A 19,872-nucleotide genomic window follows, 5' to 3' on the forward strand; every position below is an offset into this window, starting at 1 on the left:
TGTTCACTAAACAGCGCATTGTCGCACCCAAAGCAGTTTCACCGTGATGATAAAGACATAACTATTCACTGAAAATAAAAGAAAGAAAACAAATAATTTGCAACATAGGCTATTTGCCATTTTATTTAGTTAATATACAGGCTATTTAATATTAACAAAATAAAATGCGAAACATACATACACATTTAATAAAAAAATAAAATGCATTGTATGCCTACTCACCAAAGACTGATTATTTGAACACAAAATCCTTCCTCCTTTCTTTCCTCAAGAAGACTTCAATGACTCTGTTGTACAGTCTATCTGTGCGTTTTAGTTCCACCAATAAGTCCTTTTCTATCGACATGGAGGCTAATGCTGAAAGCCGAGTCTGTCCAGTAGCATTTCTGGAATACGTTTTGATTCGCTTTAAGGCCGAGAATGACCGCTCGACAGAAGCCGTGGACACAGGGATAGTCACTGTCACACATGCCAATGTGTAAAGTTGCCCCATGTCCTCATTCAGATTTTTCTGCTTAATGAAATCAAGGAAATTAGAGGGACTTTTCCCTTCAAAATCAGTCATAGCATACATTACAGTCAGTTCTGTTTTTAGCTTGGATAGGTGGAACAGTGTTCCGTAACTCTCTGTTAAGTTGGAGAAGGCTGTTAGCGGGAATTTCTTCTGGTAGGTCTGAAAGTGCTGGGGGTCCAGGAGGGAGAGAAACATTAATTTTTCGTGGTCTTGAAACCTGTTTCGTATCTGGCAAAGAATGTTGTCCAGAATATTGCTGTGGAGTTGTTGGTAGTATGTGCGAGGGTCTCCTTGTGCGGCCTCTCCTTACAATGTCTAACTTTTCTTGAAAAGTTCGTCTTGAGAATGGCGTTATAATTATATCCTCGACCAGATCGATATCTTCTCCTCCTTCCACCATTGTGGGTTGAAAAAACAGCTTAGTAGTACGCAAATTCATTTGTTTATCAAATTGAGTTTCCTAGTTCTAAGGTTCTGCATATACCTGCCCATAGGACCTGCCTCTCAATATTGGTAATCCAACCAAAAGACGAGCACGCACTACGCCTGTTAGCTGGCTCCTGTGTAACACTGGAGCCAGCCAGCAGATGTACAATAGCCAACTCTAAAGCTGATTGGTTGACACTAAAGTTTCATTTCCATCCACTTTAAGCTACAAGCACCCGCAATGTTGATTCTGAAGGCCTGAGGGCAGATTTTAGACCCCTGGCAACACATGATGGCTGAATATGATTGGATAAAAGATCTAACATAAAGACCAGCCCTCCAAATCTCAACCTGGGGCTGGAAGCAGTGCAACCAAGAGGAAAGCTATGAAATGAAGAGTATAACTTACTCTGGGGAATAATTTAATACATATTTGTGGGAAAATATATTTAAAAAATATACATATTCTGATGATGTTTAGGCCAGCAGAGAAGGCCTTGCTGGCCCTTGACGGCCCACCACTGTAGTCTACATGTGTCCATGTCCATCATGAAACAAGAGATGAGAGCCTCAGTGAATACCGGTGAACCTCGTATTTAGAGGTTATTTTCCTGTAACAATTGTTTGTTTTCTGTTTCATATTTTTTTAAACCCAAGCCCTCCGTAGGCTGCCCTTACTTTCCCTAGTTCTACTACAACAGGCTGGTTCAACAGCAATGCATCTTGTTTCTTCTTTATCCTGGAAATTTTATTATATCATTACATTTGACATGTATTTACTGAAAAAACGAGCTTGTTTTTCATTTCATTTTATTAAAACCAAACGTATTAGAATGATTCACTGTCCTGGTTTTATGGTGAGGACATCTGTGGCCCCTATATCAGTGTGAATGCTATGTACACTACATACTGTGTTTACAGCAGGCCTAGCCCCTATATCAGTGTGAATGTTATGTACACTACATACTGTATTTTAACATTGAAGACATGCAATTACTTAGAACAATGTGGACCGCAAACAGGTTCAAGTTAACATATTTAGAATAGATGGGACAAATCTGAATTTTGTTATTCTCTTTCTGTAACAGTTAAACAAACTATAATGGACTAACAATGGAATTGGAGTTGATTCCAAGGCAGTCCATAAAAGACCGTAAATACACGACTTGAAACAACCACATATTCAGTCATGGAGTACGTTCTGATTGGCCAGTGTAGGGCCACGACTTGACACACCCACAGCTTGTTAATTCATCAAAAACCCGGCCCTTTCGCGTCAACGCCAGCAACTGCGCCGATAATTGTGCTTGTGAAAACAGAACAAATATTTCTGACATACCCCCGAAACCATAGCGCTACCGCCTAGCGCTTAGATTCAGGTTGACGTTAGGTTTGTTGAAATGGAGCCCCGTGTCTCAATTGCCGAGACGGCTTAAAAATCCCTCTTTAACAGTTCTCCTGTATTTCATCTACACAGACTTAAGTGGATTGGTGACATCAATAAGGGATCATAACGTTCACCTGGATTCACCTGGTTTCACCTGGATTCACCTGGTTTCACCTGGATTCACCTGGATTCACCTGGTTTCACCTGGATTCACCTGGATTCACCTGGATTCACCTGAATTCACCTGGATTCACCTGGTTTCACCTGGATTCACCTGGATTCACCTGGTTTCACCTGGATTCACCTGGTTTCACCTGGATTCACCTGGATTCACCTGGTCAGTCGATATCATGGAAAGAGCAGGTGTTCCTGATGTTTTGGACGTGTTTTGCCTTCAGAGAGTATTCACACCCCTTGACTTTACAGGCTGAATTCAGATGTGTTGTTGTCACTGGCCTACACACAATAACCCATAATGTCAAAGTGGACAAAATAATTATACATTTTTACAAATTAATTAATTAATTAAAAGCTGAAATGTCTTGAGTCAATAAGTATACAACACCTTTGTTATAGCAAGCCTAAATAAGTTCAGGTCTAAAAATGTACTTAAACAAGTCACATAATAAGTTGCATGGACTCACTCTGTGTGCAATAATAGTGTTTAACATGATTTTTGAATGACTACCTCCTCTCTGAACCCCACACATACAATTATCTGTAAGGTCTGTCAGATCAGCAGTGAATTTCAAACACAGATTCAACCACAAAAACCAGGGAGGTTTTCCAATGCCTCACAAACAACACCTATTAGTAGATGGGTACAACATATTTAAAAAAGCAGATATTGAATATACTTTTGAGCATGGTGAAGTTATTAATTACACTTTGGATGGTGTATCAATACACCCAGTCACTACACAGATACAGCTGTCCTTCCTAACTCAGTTGGTGGAGAGGAAGGAAACCGCTCAAGGATTTCACCATGAGGCCAAGGATGACTTTAAAACAGTTACAGGGTTTAATGGCTGTGATAGTAGAAAACTGAGGATGGATCAATGTAACAGTATAACTTTAGACCGTCCCCTCGCCCATATCCGGGCGTGAACCAGGGACCCTCTGCACACATCAACAACTGACACCCACGAAGCATCGTTACCCATCGCTCCACAAAAGCCGGGGGCCTTGCAGAGCAAGGGGAACCACTACTTCAAGGTCTCAGAGCAAGTGACGTCCCCGATTGAAACGCTATTTAGCGCGAACCACCGCTAACTAAGCTAGCCGTTTCACATCCGTTCCACTCACCCCCCTTTTGACCTCCTCCTTTTCCGCAGAAACCAGTGATCCGGGTCACGGCACCAATGTAACAGTATAACTTTAGACCGTCCCCTCGCCCATACCCGGGCACGAACCAGGGACCCTCTGCACACATCAACAACTGACACCCACAAAGCATCGTTACCCATCGCTCCACAAAAGCCGCGGCCCTTGCAGAGCAAGGGGAACCACTACTTCAAGGTCTCAGAGCAGGTGACGTCACCGATTGAAACGCTATTTAGCAGGAACCACCGCTAACTCAGCTAGCTTTTTCACATCCGTTACATCAACAACATTGTAGTTACTCCACAACACTAACCTAATTGGCAGAGTGAAAAAAAGGAAGCCTGTACAGAATAAAAGATATATTCCAAAAATGCATCCTGTTTCCAACAAGGCACTAAATTAATACTGCAAAAAATGTGGCAAAGAAATGTACTTTATGTCCTGAATACAAAGTGTTACTGTATGTTTGGGGAAACCCCATTCTCCATATATTCAAACATAGTGGTGTCTGCATCATGTTATGGGTATGCTTTTAATCAACAAGGCCCGTGGAGTTTTTCAGGATTAAAAAGAATCGGAATGGAGCTAAGCACAGACAAACCCCTAGAGGAAAACCTTCTTCAGTATGCTTTCCACCAGACACTGGGAGATTAATTTACCTTCCAGCAGAACAATAACCTAAAACACAAGGCCAAATCTACACAGGAGTTACTTACCAAGAAGACAGTGAATGTTCCTGAGTGGCAGAGTTACAGTTTTGACTTAAATCTACTAGAAAATCTATGGCAAGACCTGAAAATGGTTGACTGGCAATGATCACCAACCAATTTGACTGGAAGAATTAAAAAAAGAAATGGGCAAATGTTGCACAAACCAGGTGTGAAAAGCACTTAGAGACTTACCCAGAAACCCTCACAGCTATAATCTCTGTGAAAGGTGGGAAAATTTATGTAAATTTGATATTTATGTATTTAATTTTCAATACATTTGCTAAAATGTCTAAAAACATGTTTTTTTCTCTCACTTTGGCATTATGGGTTATTGTGTGTAGATGCGTAAAAATCTATATTCAATTCAGGCTGTAAAACAACAAAATGTGGAATAAGTCAAAGGGTGTGAATACTTTCTGAAGGCCCTGTAGATACACACTCACTCACACACACACTAGATACGCACACACACACACACACACACACACACTAGATACGCACACACACACACACACACACACACACACACACACACACACACACACACAATACACACAATACACACACACACAATACACGCACACACACACACACACACACTCGCACACAATACACAATATACATACACACTACATACGCACACAAACACACTCACACTCACTCACACACAATACACAATACACACACACACTAGATACGCACACACACACACACACACACTCACACACAATACACTCACACTAGATATGCACACACACACAATACACTCACACACACACACTTGCTGCTGCTACTCGGTTCTTTATTTTACTCTTATTATCATCTATCCAGATGCCTAGTCACATGACCCTGCCTTCATGTACATACAGCATCTACCTCAAATACCATGTAACCCTGCCTTCATGTACATACAGCATCTACCTCAAATACTGTGAAACCCTGCACATTCACAGCATTCGGCGGATGTGACAAATAAAATTGATTTGAGTATGTTCAAGGAAAGGGAGCATATAACCGATGAAGAGAGAAAGGAAAGATGCATTGGAACAGGGCTGAGTTGGTGTTGTTCGTCTGTTTACTCACACGTCATCATTGTAGGCGTCTCCAGTGTACACCCTGCTGTCAGCCTTGGTCGGGTAGGAGATGATGCTATTGGCTGAGGCGTTGAGGGGGACGGACTTCTCTGACAGCACCACAGTAGGTGCACCCTGAGTACTTTGTCCGTCCTCTACATTGTTCACCTAAAGCAGCCAGGAAACACACACGCAGAGAGGGGCCTCTGTCAGCAGCACACCAACAAACACAAACAAAGAGGTGGCTATTGTGTCACGAGACTGTTTTCATGCTAAATTCCTAGCATGACCATAACATTACCTAACATCCTCTCTGATGAAGACCTGGAATAAAAACGCTAGTCTTTGACCTTGAAAGTAATATAGAGGAGAGGCTGAGACTTTGTTTCAAAGTTTGTTTCAGAAAGATTTGAAGGTAGAGCAACTTTAGGCCTCCTCTCCACAACCTATAGTATCATGATACAAGAGACTGGGCCCCTTCTTACGACAGGGCATTATGTGAGTGCGTATGTCATTAGACAGTGATTCACTTTAATAGGTCTGACTCTATGCCAAGAATGGCATTTAAAAAAATGACTGTTCTCAGCCTGGCTGAGCAGTCGGCCAGGCATATAATTAGCCAGCCCGGGTCTTGAGTGAAATGTGGATTACCTGCTTGGTTCACCAGAATCAAGAGGACACCATGCCAAGTTACCAACAATCACCACAGACCCATTTCCCTTAATTACTGTCTCCAAAAAAATGACCATTAGTGTATTTATGTTAGCAGGAAGCTCTCTCTGTCCAGCTCCAGTCTTATCATGGACGTAAAACAGAGGGAAAGTTTATGATATGACAGTTGGCCTTGATTCCAATTGAACATCCACGCTAGCTAAGGAAAGGGCTTGCAAGACAGGGATGTCCTATGTCTAGCTATTTATTTTCATTAGCCCACAGAACCACTAGAATCAATCATTAGAACTCATGGCTCAATCCGGGGTTTAGAGATTGGTGGAGATCAAAATGTGACTTCCTTGTGTGCAGATTACATTTTACTTTATTTATCTGAACCAAAACATTCCCTGCCATGTCTTTTACTACTCTTGGACACATATAGCGCTGTATCAGAATTCAAAGTGAATTGGGAGAAGACTGAAATAATCATTACTTCTCAAGATTAGAAAGTCAATTTAAGTGGAAATGGACAAAGACACGTACGAAATACCTGGGTGTACTGATATCATTCAGTCTGGAGGAGGCATATAAAATCAATATATCTCCTTTAATAGATCAGTTTGAATCTGATGTTCAGAGATGGAGATCTCTCCCTATTTCTATGTTAGGTAGGGTCAACATAATCCAAATAAATATACAGTGGGGCAAAAAAGTATTTAGTCAGCCACCAATTGTGCAAGTTCTCCCACTTAAAAAGATGAGAGAGGCCTGTAATTTTCATCATAGGTACACTTCAACTATGACAGACAAAATGAGAAAAAATAATCCAGAAAATCACATTGTAGGATTTTTAATGAATTTATTTGCAAATTATGGTGGAAAATAAGTATTTGGTCAATAACACAAGTTTATCTCAATACTTTGTTATATACCCTTTGTTGGCAATGACAGAGGCCAAACGTTTTCTGTAAGTCTTCACAAGGTTTTCACACACTGTTGCTGGTATTTTTGCCCATTCCTCCATGCAGATCTCCTCTAGAGCAGTGATGTTTTGGGGCTGTTGCTGGGCAACATGGACTTTCAACTCCTTCCAAAGATTTTCTATGGGGTTGAGATCTGGAGACTGGCTAGGCCACTCCAGGACCTTGAAATGCTTCTTACGAAGCCACTCCTTCGTTGCCCGGGCGGTGTGTTTGGGATCATTGTCATGCTGAAAGACCCAGCCACGTTTCATCTTCAATGCCCTTGCTGATGGAAGGATGTTTTCACTCAAAATCTCACGATACATGGCCCCATTCATTCTTTCCTTTACACGGATCAGTCGTCCTGGTCCCTTTTCAGAAAAACAGCCCCAAAGCATGATGTTTCCACCCCCATGCTTCACAGTAGGTATGGAGTTCTTTGGATGCAACTCAGCATTCTTTGTCCTCCAAACACGACGAGTTGAGATTTTACCAAAAAGTTATATTTTGGTTTCATCTGACCATATGACATTCTTCCAATCTTCTTCTGGATCATCCAAATGCTCTCTAGCAAACTTCAGACGGGCCTGGACATGTACTGGCTTAAGCAGGGGGACACGTCTGGCACTGCAGGATTATTAAATCGCTTCAACAGAATCTGGACATACCTAAGGCATCTAGCATAGAAAAAAATACTGAGAGAAGCTGCTATGCCAAAGAAGTCGATTGCCAGGTTATATCAACGGTTGATTGAAACTCTACCTGATGGTTCAGAACCTGTAAGTCAAAAATAGGAAACAGAACTAAAGGAAGAAATTGAGGAGAACCAATATGTGAAAATGTTCAAAACTTCTTCTACAACCTAAGACATAAACTACTGCAATTTAAGATAATACATAGGACTTACTACACTCCTGCCAGAATGCATTTAATGCACCCAGAAATGTCACATCTCTAGATGCAAAAAGCACAAAGGAACCCTATAGAGCCCCACAGTGGAGGTGTCATAATACCCATGAAACCTAGCGGTCAAACAGGAAAATGGTTCCAATCATTTTTCCAACATTCATTTTTCCCCATAGGGGATTTTAGAAACACTTAAAATATAGGTTGTGTTTCGTGTAGGTTTACCCTGACGTGAGGTTTTGATAACCATATAAATCTCTCTTGGGCAAGTTGACTTTTAACAATATATTCGGTTCTATTTACTCTCAGATTCGAAAATGCTAATTAGGATAAAAGTAGACATCATGCAAAACTACAAATACCTGCACATTATCTCTAGCTGATATCTTTGATAACATATAGTGTCAATTTAAACAAGACAGCTCACAGAATTGTCCATTTAAAGAAATGTAGCCTATTTATTAATTACTACATTTAGCTAACATTAGATAGTTAATCCAGAGACTATTAGCTTTGCCTGGATTCGGCAGTCTGGTCCAGAACGTCATGGCATTTGTAGTTCCTTATGATAGCCACATTAGCAGCTAATTAGGGTAAATACAGGCAAATATATTGATAAAAGTTACCTTGTCCTAGAGAGATTTACACAGTTATTAAAATGTCACGGCAGGGTAAGCCTACACAAAACACTAAAATCACCTATGGGAAAAATGAATGGTGGAAAAACGATTGGAACCATTTCAGTGTTTGACTTTTAGGTGTATGGGTATTATGACTCATACTGTGGTATTCTATTACATTTGCTGTGGTCCTGTGACAAACTGACACCCGTTCTGGGATAACGTATGTGCTATCATTTTATTGTGTCTAGGAATTGATATCCATCCATTTCCACAAATATGTCTGTTGAGAAACATAAATATTGGTGATCAATATCAGAGAAAGTTTTGTAATCTACAGTAGGTCTAATTGCTGTAAATTAGATGCATATTGACACTGTGTGAGATTAAATTTAACTGAGTTCTGTAGAAAAACTATTTAAAAAACGAATAGTCAACGAAAAGAAGAAAAGGAAAAGGGCTTGCGTCTTATGCAACAGACTAACTGCTCTTTCCTTTTCCTCCATACAAAGGGAGAGGTCGCTGGGATATAAACAACCAAGTCTCAATCTACATCAGCAAGTTCTTCCTGTGTGAGTGGAAAGGTCGTGTCGTCTCTACAATAAAGGTTTCAGGATCACACTGCAAGCCTAGGCAATCTGTCACTTTATTTCATCTCTGTCACCAACAATGCAATGTATAGTGTGTGTGTGTGTGTGTGTGTGTGTGTGTGTGTGTGTGTGTGTGTGTGTGTGTGTGTGTGTGTGTGTGTGTGTGTGTGTGTGTGTGTGTGTGTGTGTGTGTGTTCGACCGATTAATTGGAATGGCCGATTTCAAGTTTTCATAACAATCGGAAATCGGTATTTTTGGGCGCCGATTTGCCGATTTCAATGACGGCCTTGGAACGGTGGGTTAACTGCCTTGTTCAGGGGCAGAATGACAGATTTTCACCTTGTCAGCTCGGGGGATCCAATCTTGCAGTTAACAGTTAACTAGTCCAACGCAATAACGACCTTCCTCTCTCTCGTTGCACTCCACAAAAGAGACTGCCTGTTACGCGAATGCAGTAAGGCAAGGTAAGTTGCTAGCTAGCATTAAACTTATCTTATAAAAAACAATCAATCATAATCACTAGTTAACTACACATGGTTGATGATATTACTAGATATTATCTAGCGTGTCCTGCGTTGCATATAATCTGACTGAGCATACAAGCATACAAGTATCTGACTGAGCGGTGGTAGGCAGAAGCAGGAGCGTAAACATTCATTCAAACAGCCCTTTCGTGCGTTTTGCCAACAGCTCTTCATTGTGAGTCAAGCATTGCGCTGTTTATGACTTCAAGCCTATCAACTCCCGAGATGAGGCTGGTGTAACCGAAGTGAAATGGCTAGCTAGTTAACTAGAGGGACGGAAGCTATACTGTTACACTGGCAATACTAAAGTGCCTATAAGAACATCCAATAGTCAAAGGTTAATGAAATACAAATGGTATAGAGGGAAATAGTCCTATAATTCCTATAATAACTACAACCTAAAACTTCTTACCTGGGAATATTGAAGACTCATGTTATGTTCTCATGTTCTCATGTTCTGAGCAAGGAACTGAAACGTTAGCTTTCTTACATAGCACATATTGCACTTTTACTTTCTTCTCCAACACTTTGTTTTTGCATTATTTAAACCAAATTGAACATGTGTCATTATTTACTTGAGGCTAAATTGATTCTATTGATGTATTATATTAAGTTAAAATAAGTGTTCATTCAGTATTGTTGTAATTGTCATTATTACAAAATAAAAATTGGCCGATTAATCGGTATCGGCTTTTTTGGTTCTCCAATAATCGGTATCGGTATCGGTGTTGTCAAATCATAATCGGTCGACCTCTAGTGTGTGTGTGTGTGTGTGCGCGTGTGTGTGAGAGGGTGAGAGAGAGAGATAGTGATAGTGTGTGAGAGAAAGAGAGAGAGAGATAGTGATAGTGTGAGAGAGAGAGAGAGAGAGAGAGAGATAGTGATAGTGTGAGACAGAGAAAGACAGAGAGATCATCTAACGTAGTAGGCTACTGTTCCTAAGACATGTGCACTGCATTACTAACTTCACAGGGCAGGTTCTCTTTAACAGCAGCAAACCTGCTGCTAGAAAGAAACAATCATTGGGTGGGGTACAGGCAGCACTTCCCTGCAGCTGCAGGAACCAGGAAGAAGGACACCTTTTGAAGAGCGCAAGGCAAGTCATCTAGGAATTCCAACAATGCCCCTCTCTGCATGAAGTAGAGTGGTGCTGGGCCGTGAGCAGCCTAAATAAGCAGGGAAGGAATGTCTGAGCCCCTGGGACCTGGGGTAGGGTGGGAGGGAGGGAGGGTGAGCAGAAGGAAGAGGGGGGGGGTGTAAGAGCCAGGGAGGGTGAGCAGAAGGGAGAGGGGGGGTAAGTGTAGGGATAGAAACGTGGGAGGATGAAAGAGGTAGGTCAGAGGGTATGTGGCAAGAAAGGAAGGTGGGAGGCTGAGGGGCAGGGAGATTGGGAGGGAGAGGGGGATAGACAGAGGTGGATCCTTGTCCCCATCCAAGGAGGGCCTACAGCAGTACCTAGATATTCTGCACATATTCTGTCAAACCAGGGCCCTGACAGTAAATCTCAGTAAAACAAAAATAATGGTCTTCCAAAAAAGGCCCAGTTGCAAGGACCACAAATACAAATTCCATCTAGAGGGTAGGCAACAACATCTCCACCCCGCTGATCCTCAACACTGGGGCCCCACAAGGGTGCGTTCTGAGCCCTCTCCTGTACTCCCTGTTCATCCACGACTGCGCGGCAACGCACGCCTCCAACTCAATCATCAAGTTTGCGGACGACACAACAGTGGTAGCCTTGATTACCAACAACGACGAGACGGCCTACAGGGAGGACGTGAGGGCCCTCGGAGTGTGGTGTCGGGACAATAACCTCACACTCAACGTCAACAAAACTAAGGAGACGATTGTGGACTTCAGGAAACAGCAGAGGGAACACCCCCCTATCCACATCGATGGAACAGTAGTGGAGAGGGTAGTAAGTTTTAAGTTCCTCGGCATACACATCACAGACAAACTGAATTGGTCCACTCACACAGACAGCATCGTGAAGAAGGCGCAGCAGCGCCTCTTCAACCTCAGGAGGCTGAAGAAATTCGGCTTGTCACCAAAAGCACTCACAAACTTCTACAGATGCACAATCGAGAGCATCCTGGCGGGCTGTATCACCGCCTGGTACGGCAACTGCTCTGCCCTCAACCGTAAGGCTCTCCAGAGGGTAGTGAGGTCTGCACAACATATCACCGGGGGCAAACTACCTGCCCTCCAGGACACCTACACCACCCGATGTTACAGGAAGGCCATAAAGATCATCAAGGACAACACCCACCCGAGCCACTGCCTGTTCACCCCGCTATCATCCAGAAGGCGAGGTCAGTACAGGTGCATCAAAGCTGGGACTGAGAGACTGAAAAACAGCTTCTATCTCAAGGCCATCAGACTGTTAAACAGCAACCACTAACATTGAGTGGCTGCTGCCAACACACTGACTCAACTCCAGCCACTTTAATAATGGGAATTGATGGGAAAGGATGTAAAATATATCACTAGCCACTTTAAACAATGCTACCTAATATAATGTTTACATACCCTACATTATTCATCTCATATGTATACGTATATACTGTACTTTATCATCTACTGCATCTTTATGTAATAAATGTATCACTAGCCACTTTAACTATGCCACTTCGTTTACATACTCATCTCATATGTATATACTGTACTCGATACCATCTACTGTATCTTGCCTATGCTGCTCTGCACCATCACTCATTCATATCTTTATGTGCATATTCTTTATCCCCTTACACTGTGTATAAGAAATGAGTTCTGGAATTGTTAGTTAGATTACTTGTTGGTTATTACTGCATTGTCGGAACTGGAAGCACAAGCATTTCGCTACACTCGCATTAACATCTGCTAACCATGTGTATGTGACAAATAAGATTGTGCCTTCAAGAAGTGCCTTCTTTGCCATCAAAAGGAACATAAAATTTAACATACCAATTAGGATCTGGCTAAAAAATATTTTAATCAGTTATACAACCTATTCCCCTTTATGGTTGTGAGTTCTGGGGTCTGCTCACCAACCAAGAATTCACAAAATGGGACAAACACGAAATCGAGACTGCATACAGAATTCGGCAAAAATATCCACTGTGTACAACGTAAAACACCAAATAATGCATGCAGAGCAGAATTAGGCCGATACCCGCTAAATATCAAAATCCAACAACAAAAGAGCCGGAAGCGAGACCCAAACCTTCCATAACAAAGCCATCAACTACTAGAGATGAACCTGGAGATGAGTCCCCTAAGCAAGCTGGTCCTGGGGCTCTGTTCACAAACAGACACCACAGAGCCCCAGGACAGCAACACAATTAGACCCAAACAAATCATGAGAAAACTAAAAGATAATTACTTAACACATTGGAAAGAATTAACAAAAAAAATGGAGCAAACTAGAATGCTGAAGAATGGCCATAAACAGAAAGTACACAGTGGCAGAATACCTGACCACTGTGACTGACCCAAACTTAAGGAAAGCCTTGACTATGTACAGACTCAGTGAGCATTGCTATTGAGAAAGGCCACCGTAGGCAGACCTGGCTCTCAAGAGAAGACAGGCTATGTGCACACTGCCCACAAAATGAGGTGGAAACTGAGCTGCATTTTCTAACATCCTGCCAAATGTATGACCATATTAGAGACACATATTTTCCTCAGATTACAGATACACAAAGAATTTGAAAACAAACCCAATTGTGATAAACTCCCATATCTATTGGATGAAATACCACAGTGTGCCATCACAGCAGCACCATTGTAAATACAACACATATTTATTTTCACTTCTGTACTTTAACTATTTGCACATAATATGACATCTGTAATTTCTTTATTATTTTGGAACTTGTGTGAGTGTAATGTTTACTGTTTGTTTATTATCTAGTTCACTTTCTTTTGCAATGTTAACATATATTTCCCATATATTTCCCAATAAAGCCCTTAAATTTAATTGATAGGTGTAGGAAGGATGATGGGTAAGGACAGCGGGGTAGGGACAAGAAGGATGATGGGTAAGGAGGGAGGGGTAGGGGCTGGAAGGATGATGGGTAAGGATAGAGGGGGTAGGGACAAGGATGATGGGTAAGGAGAGAGGGGGTAGGGGCAGGAAGGATGATGGGTAAGGAGAGAGGGGGTAGGGACAAGGATGATGGGTAAGGAGGGAGGGGTAGGGGCAGGAAGGATGATGGGTAAGGAGAGAGGGGGTAGGGACAAGGATGATGGGTAAGGAGAGAGGGGGTAGGGGCAGGAAGGATGATGGCTAAGGAGAGAGGGGGTAGGGGCAGGAAGGATAATGGGTAAGGAGAGAGGGGTAGGGACAGGGAGGATGATGGGTAAGGAGAGAGGGGGTAGGGACAAGGATGATGGGTAAGGAGAGAGGGGTAGGGGCAGGAAGGATAATGGGTAAGGAGAGAGGGGAAGGGGCAGGAAGGATAATGGGTAAGGAGGGAGGGGTAGGGGCTGGAAGGATGATGGGTAAGGATAGAGGGGGTAGGGACAAGGATGATGGGTAAGGAGAGAGGGGGTAGGGGCAGGAAGGATGATGGATAAGGAGAGAGGGGGTAGGGGCAGGAAGGATGATGGGTAAGGAGAGAGGGGGTAGGGGCAGGAAGGATGATGGGTAAGGAGAGAGGGGGTAGGGGCAGGAAGGATGATGGGTAAGGAGAGAGGGGGTAGGGGCAGGAAGGATGATGGGTAAGGAAAGAGGGGGTAGGGACAAGGATAATGGGTAAGGAGAGAGGGATTAGGGGCAGGAAGGATGATGAGTAAGGAGAGAGAGGGTAGGGACAAGGATGATGGATGATGGATAAGTAGTGAGGGGTAGGGGCAGTAAGGATGATGGGTAAGGAGAGAGGGGGTTGGGGTCAGGAAGGATAATGGGTAAGGAGAGAGGGGGTAGGGGCAAGGATAATGGGTAAGGAGAGAGGGGTAGGGACAGGGAGGATGATGGGTAAGGAGAGAGGGGGTAGGGACAAGGATGATGGGTAAGGAGAGTGGGGGTAGGGACAGGGAGGATTATGGGTAAGGAGAGAGGGGGTCGGGACAGGAAGGCAAAGACAGGGGGTGGGAGGGAAGGGTGAGGGGAAGGAAAGCAGGCATGAGGCAGAGATGGAGGGAGAGTCAGCTGCTATGTTCCCACAGCTGAGCATGGTAGAGGGTAAATAAGCAGCAACCAACCACACCCCCTCTTTTTATCTAACAGTTGATAATACTTTACTTGGAAGTCCCTCCCTACATCTGTTAATACTTACTGTAACTATTATGTCATTTTTAAAGCTGCGACCCGACCAAATTAACATAGAAACGTGCGTTATAGACCTGCCATTCTCATTAAAAGCAACTCTAAAAGGATGTAGATCTGTTCTGTGTGTGTTATTTCTATGCTTCCCGTTCTTAAGGTTTGTTTTTGTGTTTTTTTACTCTGGGTTTTGAACACCAGCTTCAAACAGCTGAAAATACTATATTTGTGGTTATGGAAAATATATATTTCACAGCAGTTTAGATGGTACAATGATTCTCTACACTATACTTGTTTGTTTTGTCACATAAACTGAAATTAGGCAAAGTATTAGAATTTGAGCAACCAGGAAATGGCGAAGTCGATTTCTGCATATCCGCACCTTTAAGGCTGCACTATTCCTTGCCTTAAAGAAGTAGGCGGCACCAGAAGGAGTTATACTGAGTATCACTAAATGAAATATTAATTGCAGGGATTATAGAGAATACTAAAGAGAAGCAAATGCAATTAGCCATATTACTGAAAGCCAGTTTCAACAGCCACGTCTTCATCCAAATCTATGTATTTGCAGAGCAGGGAACAGCCAAGCACTTCGAAACACTAGTAAGCACTCAAACAGCAAGGCTTTAGTTTGGACAACTGCGGTAATGCATTGTGCATTGAACAGTGTAATAAACTGTCAACCAATGCATGTCATCATGTTGTCTACCAGAGTTAAGGTTGGTCTAATATTCTACCACATCATTCAACCTTACATCTGCAGAACATGTGACATCATCTGTCGGAGGACAAAGGAGCCTGGTCAGGCTGAATGAGGCCAGTGTGGGTGAGGTCATCAGACAGAGACAGGGCCCTGGGCACAGTGGGCAGAGGGAGTCAAAGTAACTGTCATTCTACCAGTGTGGGGTGACTCACAGCATGGGCTGAAAGATACTTTAGTACATACTACACGTCCTGACCTGTCCTGTCCTCTCCTCTCCAGTCCTCTCCTCTCGTGACCTCTTCTGTCCTCTCCTCTCCTCTCCCGTCCTCTCCTCTCCTGACCTCTTCTATCCTCTCCTGTCCTGACCTCTTCTGTCCTGACCTCTTCTGTTCTGTCCTGTCCTTTCCTCTCATGTCCTCTCCTCTCCTGTCCTCTCCCATCCTCTCCCGACCTATTCTGTCCTTTCCTGTCCTCTCCTGACCTCGTCTGTCCTCTCCTGACCTCGCCTGTCCTCTCTTCACCTCTTCTGTCCTTTCCTGTCCTGTCCTCTCCTGCCCTCTCCTCTCCTGACCTCTTCTGTCCTCTGCTGTCGTCTCCTGTCGTCTCCTGTCCTCTCCTGACCTCTTCGGTCCTCTGCTGTCCTCTCCTGTCCTTTCCTGTCCTGTCCTCTCCTGCCCTCTCCTCTTCTGTCCTCTGCTGTCCTCTGCTGTCCTCTCCTGTCCTCTGACGAGGGCCATCTGTGGGTATGCTCTGTGACAACCACTCTCACCACAAACAACTAGATATCACCCCTTGTAAAAAGACTTACTGAAGTACAGGGTTGGGGTCGATTACAGTCAATTCAGGAAGTATATTGAAATGTTTATTCCAATTCCAATACTCTGCAATGCTTCTTAATGAGGAACATTTGGTTTACTTTCTGAATTGACTATATTAATGACATGGAATTGATCACAACCCTGCTGGACTAACACAACATAACAAGGAAGAATGGGACCCACTCCTTTTGCCATCAGTCAATGACAGGAAGTACATTTCAATTCCATTCATATGCCCTTGAGGATTATTTTATGAATTTCAATAATTTGCTCATTTAACTGAGGATTAAGTGAAATTGACTTGCGACTGCTTTACATTGACTACTTTCACATGCCACACATCTGTCAACAAGAACAACACATCCCCAGTGTAGACCAGTACTTAGCTCAACAATAACCATGGTAACAATGCCTTTCCCCTGGCAACAATTAACCCTGGTAACAATGCCTTCCCCCTGGCAACAATAACCCTGGTAACAATGCCTTCCCCCTGGCAACAATAACCCTGGTAAGAATGCCATCCCCCTGGCACCAAAAACCCTGGAAACAATGCCTTCCCCCTGGCAACAATAACCACGGTAACAATGCCTTTTGTTGACATGCAACCCTGACATGTTGTTGACGTTTAAAACCCCAGCCAGCCAGGCAGTCAGCCTTAGATAAGAGCTCTAGAAACCACCTGTTTATACTAGTTAATGATCAGCCAGAGTGAAACTAGGTAGACTGAACAAACAGCAACTATGAGCTCCACACACAGCCATGCTACCCACCTGTTATCAACAGCCCCTCAGTAGAGTGGCAACACTGTAGCAATAGCTAGCAGCTATAAAACTAACCCGAGGAGTCAAAAGGCTGCTCTTAAAATGTGAAACTGGAGTAGGGCATGGGTTAAAGGTTACTAGTTTGATTTTCCTAAGCGTGGCCAACATTTTATAATCAGACAATTCTCGGTTGTCTGGTAATTGAGAGAAGGTTGAGGCAATAGTCATGAATTGAAAGAAAGTGTACAAGAGGACAATGTTGGGTTGAGATTGACCAATGACCAGTCAATGTGTCACAGCTAATACAATACTCACTGTATTGACTGATAACCTTTGATCTACAGGGGCACAGTCAGATACGTGAAAACATACAGACACACACCTAAACCAAGCCCCCACTATGGAATTATACTGTATCTGTAAGTGTGTCATAAAAAAAAAAACTCTTTATTGACATTTTCTTTCATAAAAAAACATGAAATGACGATACTCCTTGTGGACTTTCAACTCATAAAGTAAAACCAGGGAACCGCAACCTCGCATTCCAAAGTCCGTTTTGATCTAGAACTTTACCTCGGGTAAAGAAAACATTGTAACTGACTGAGGTATTGTGCAATTCTAACTGTCAAAGATGTAACATTTCTTAATGTGTGACAACTGATTAGGGAGAGAGGATAGATTAGTCACGGTAACTTATCATGTTCAACCTGACAATGGGAGCATCTAAAAACACATACTTACACTGCATTAATACCAGTATCAGTGTTCTACTCTTAAGAGGAACCTCAATGGAAATACAGTACATTCGGGAAAGTATTCAGACCCCTTCTCCACATTTTGTTATTTATTTTATTATTTTACTTAAGACAGTTAAGAAAAAAATTCTTATTTACAATGACGGCCTACCCCGGACAATGCTGGGCCAATTGTGCACCGCCCTATGGGACTCCCAATCGCGGCCAAATGCGCGACTCGGGGAGCCCAAGGACATTGTTACATTACAGCCTTACTCTAAATTGGATTTTAAAGATGCTCATCAATCTACACACAATACCCCATAATGACAGAGCAAAAACAGGTTGTAGAATTTTTTGCAAATGTATTAAAGATTTTAAAATACAGAAATACCTTTTTTACATAAGTATTCAGACCCTTTGCTATGAGACTCGAAATATAGCTCAGGTGCATTCTGCTTCCATTGATCATCCTTGAGATGTTACCTGTGGTAAATTAATTTGATTAGACATGATTTGGAAAGACACACACCTGTCTATATAAGGTCCCACAGTTGACAGTGCATGTCAGAGTGAAAAACAAGCCATGAGGTCAAAGGAATCATTCGTAGAGCTCTGAGACAGGATTGTGTCGAGACACAGATCTGGGGAAGGGTACCAAAACAATTCTGCAGCATTGAAGGTCCCCAAGAGCACGGTGGCCTCAATTATTCTTAAATGGAAGAAGTTTGGAACCAACAAGACTCTTCCTAGAGGTGGCTGCCCACTCAAACTGAGTAAACGGGGGAGAAGGGCCTTGGTCAGCGAGGTGACCAAGAACCCGATGGTCACTCTGACAGAGCTCCAAAGATCCTCTGTGGAGATGAGCGAACCTTCCAGAAGGACAACCATCTCTGCAGCACTCCACCAATCAGGCCTTTATGGTAGAGTGGCCAGATAGAAGCCACTCCTCAGTAAAATGCACATGACAGCCCGCTTTGAGGTTTCCAAAAGCCACCTAAAGGAAACAAGATTCTCTGGACTGATGAAACCAAGATTTAACTCTTTGGCCAAGTGTCACGTCTGGAGGAAACCTGGCACTATCTCTACGGTGAAGCATGGTAGTTGCAGCATCATGCTGTGGGGATGTTTTTCAGCGGCAGGGACTGGGGAACTAGTCAGAATTGGGGGAAAAATGAACAGAGCAACGTACAGAGAGATTGTAACGGTTTTCTTTACTTGAAGGAGAGGCGGACCAAAACGCATCGTGGTGGTTATTCATGTTTAATATATAAAGAAACTATACATGAATAAACTAACAAAACAAGAAATGTGAAGAAAAAAAAACAGCCCTATCTGGTGCAAACACAGAGACAGGAACAATCACCCACCAACACACAGTGAAACCCAGGCTACCTAAGTATGATTCTCAATCAGAGACAACTAATGACACCTGCCTTTGATTGAGAACCATACTAGGCCGAAACATAGAAATACCCAAATCATAGAAAAACAAACATAGACTGCCCACCCCAACTCACGCCCTGACCATACTAAATAATGACAAAACAAATTAAATAAAGGTCAGAATGTGACAGTACCCCCCCCCCCCAAAGGTGCGGACTCCGGCCGCAAAACCTTAACCTATAGGGGAGGGTCTGGGTGGGTGTCTGTCCACGGTGGCGGCTCTGGTGCAGGACGCGGACCCCACTTCACCAACGTCTTAGTTTGCCTTCTTGTCCGCTTCCGTGGCCTCCTAACCACGGTGACCCTACTAAATGACCCCACTGGACTGAGGGGCAGCTCGAGACAGAGGGGCGGAAGCTCTGGACAGAGGGGCAGGAGCTCCAGGCTGAGGGGCTCTGGCGCCTCTGGGCTGACTGGCGGCACTGGCGGCCCCTGGCTGACTGGCGGCCCCTGGCTGACTGGCGGCACTGGC

At 43.3% G+C, this 19,872-nt stretch overlaps 1 protein-coding gene across 1 annotated transcript in view; it reads right to left on the reverse strand.

Annotated features, from left to right (window-relative positions):
• LOC135513238 (occludin-like) overlaps positions 1-19,872 on the reverse strand; it is a 55,923-nt gene that overhangs the window by 27,718 nt on the left and 8,333 nt on the right. The window contains exon 4 of the mRNA XM_064936065.1: positions 5,444-5,601. Within this exon, the coding sequence (XP_064792137.1) occupies positions 5,444-5,601 (158 nt within the window). The remainder of the gene's footprint in view (positions 1-5,443; positions 5,602-19,872) is intronic.

Source organism: Oncorhynchus masou, chromosome 24, assembly GCF_036934945.1.
Source record: "Oncorhynchus masou masou isolate Uvic2021 chromosome 24, UVic_Omas_1.1, whole genome shotgun sequence".
In the NCBI taxonomy this organism is placed as follows: domain Eukaryota; kingdom Metazoa; phylum Chordata; class Actinopteri; order Salmoniformes; family Salmonidae; genus Oncorhynchus; species Oncorhynchus masou.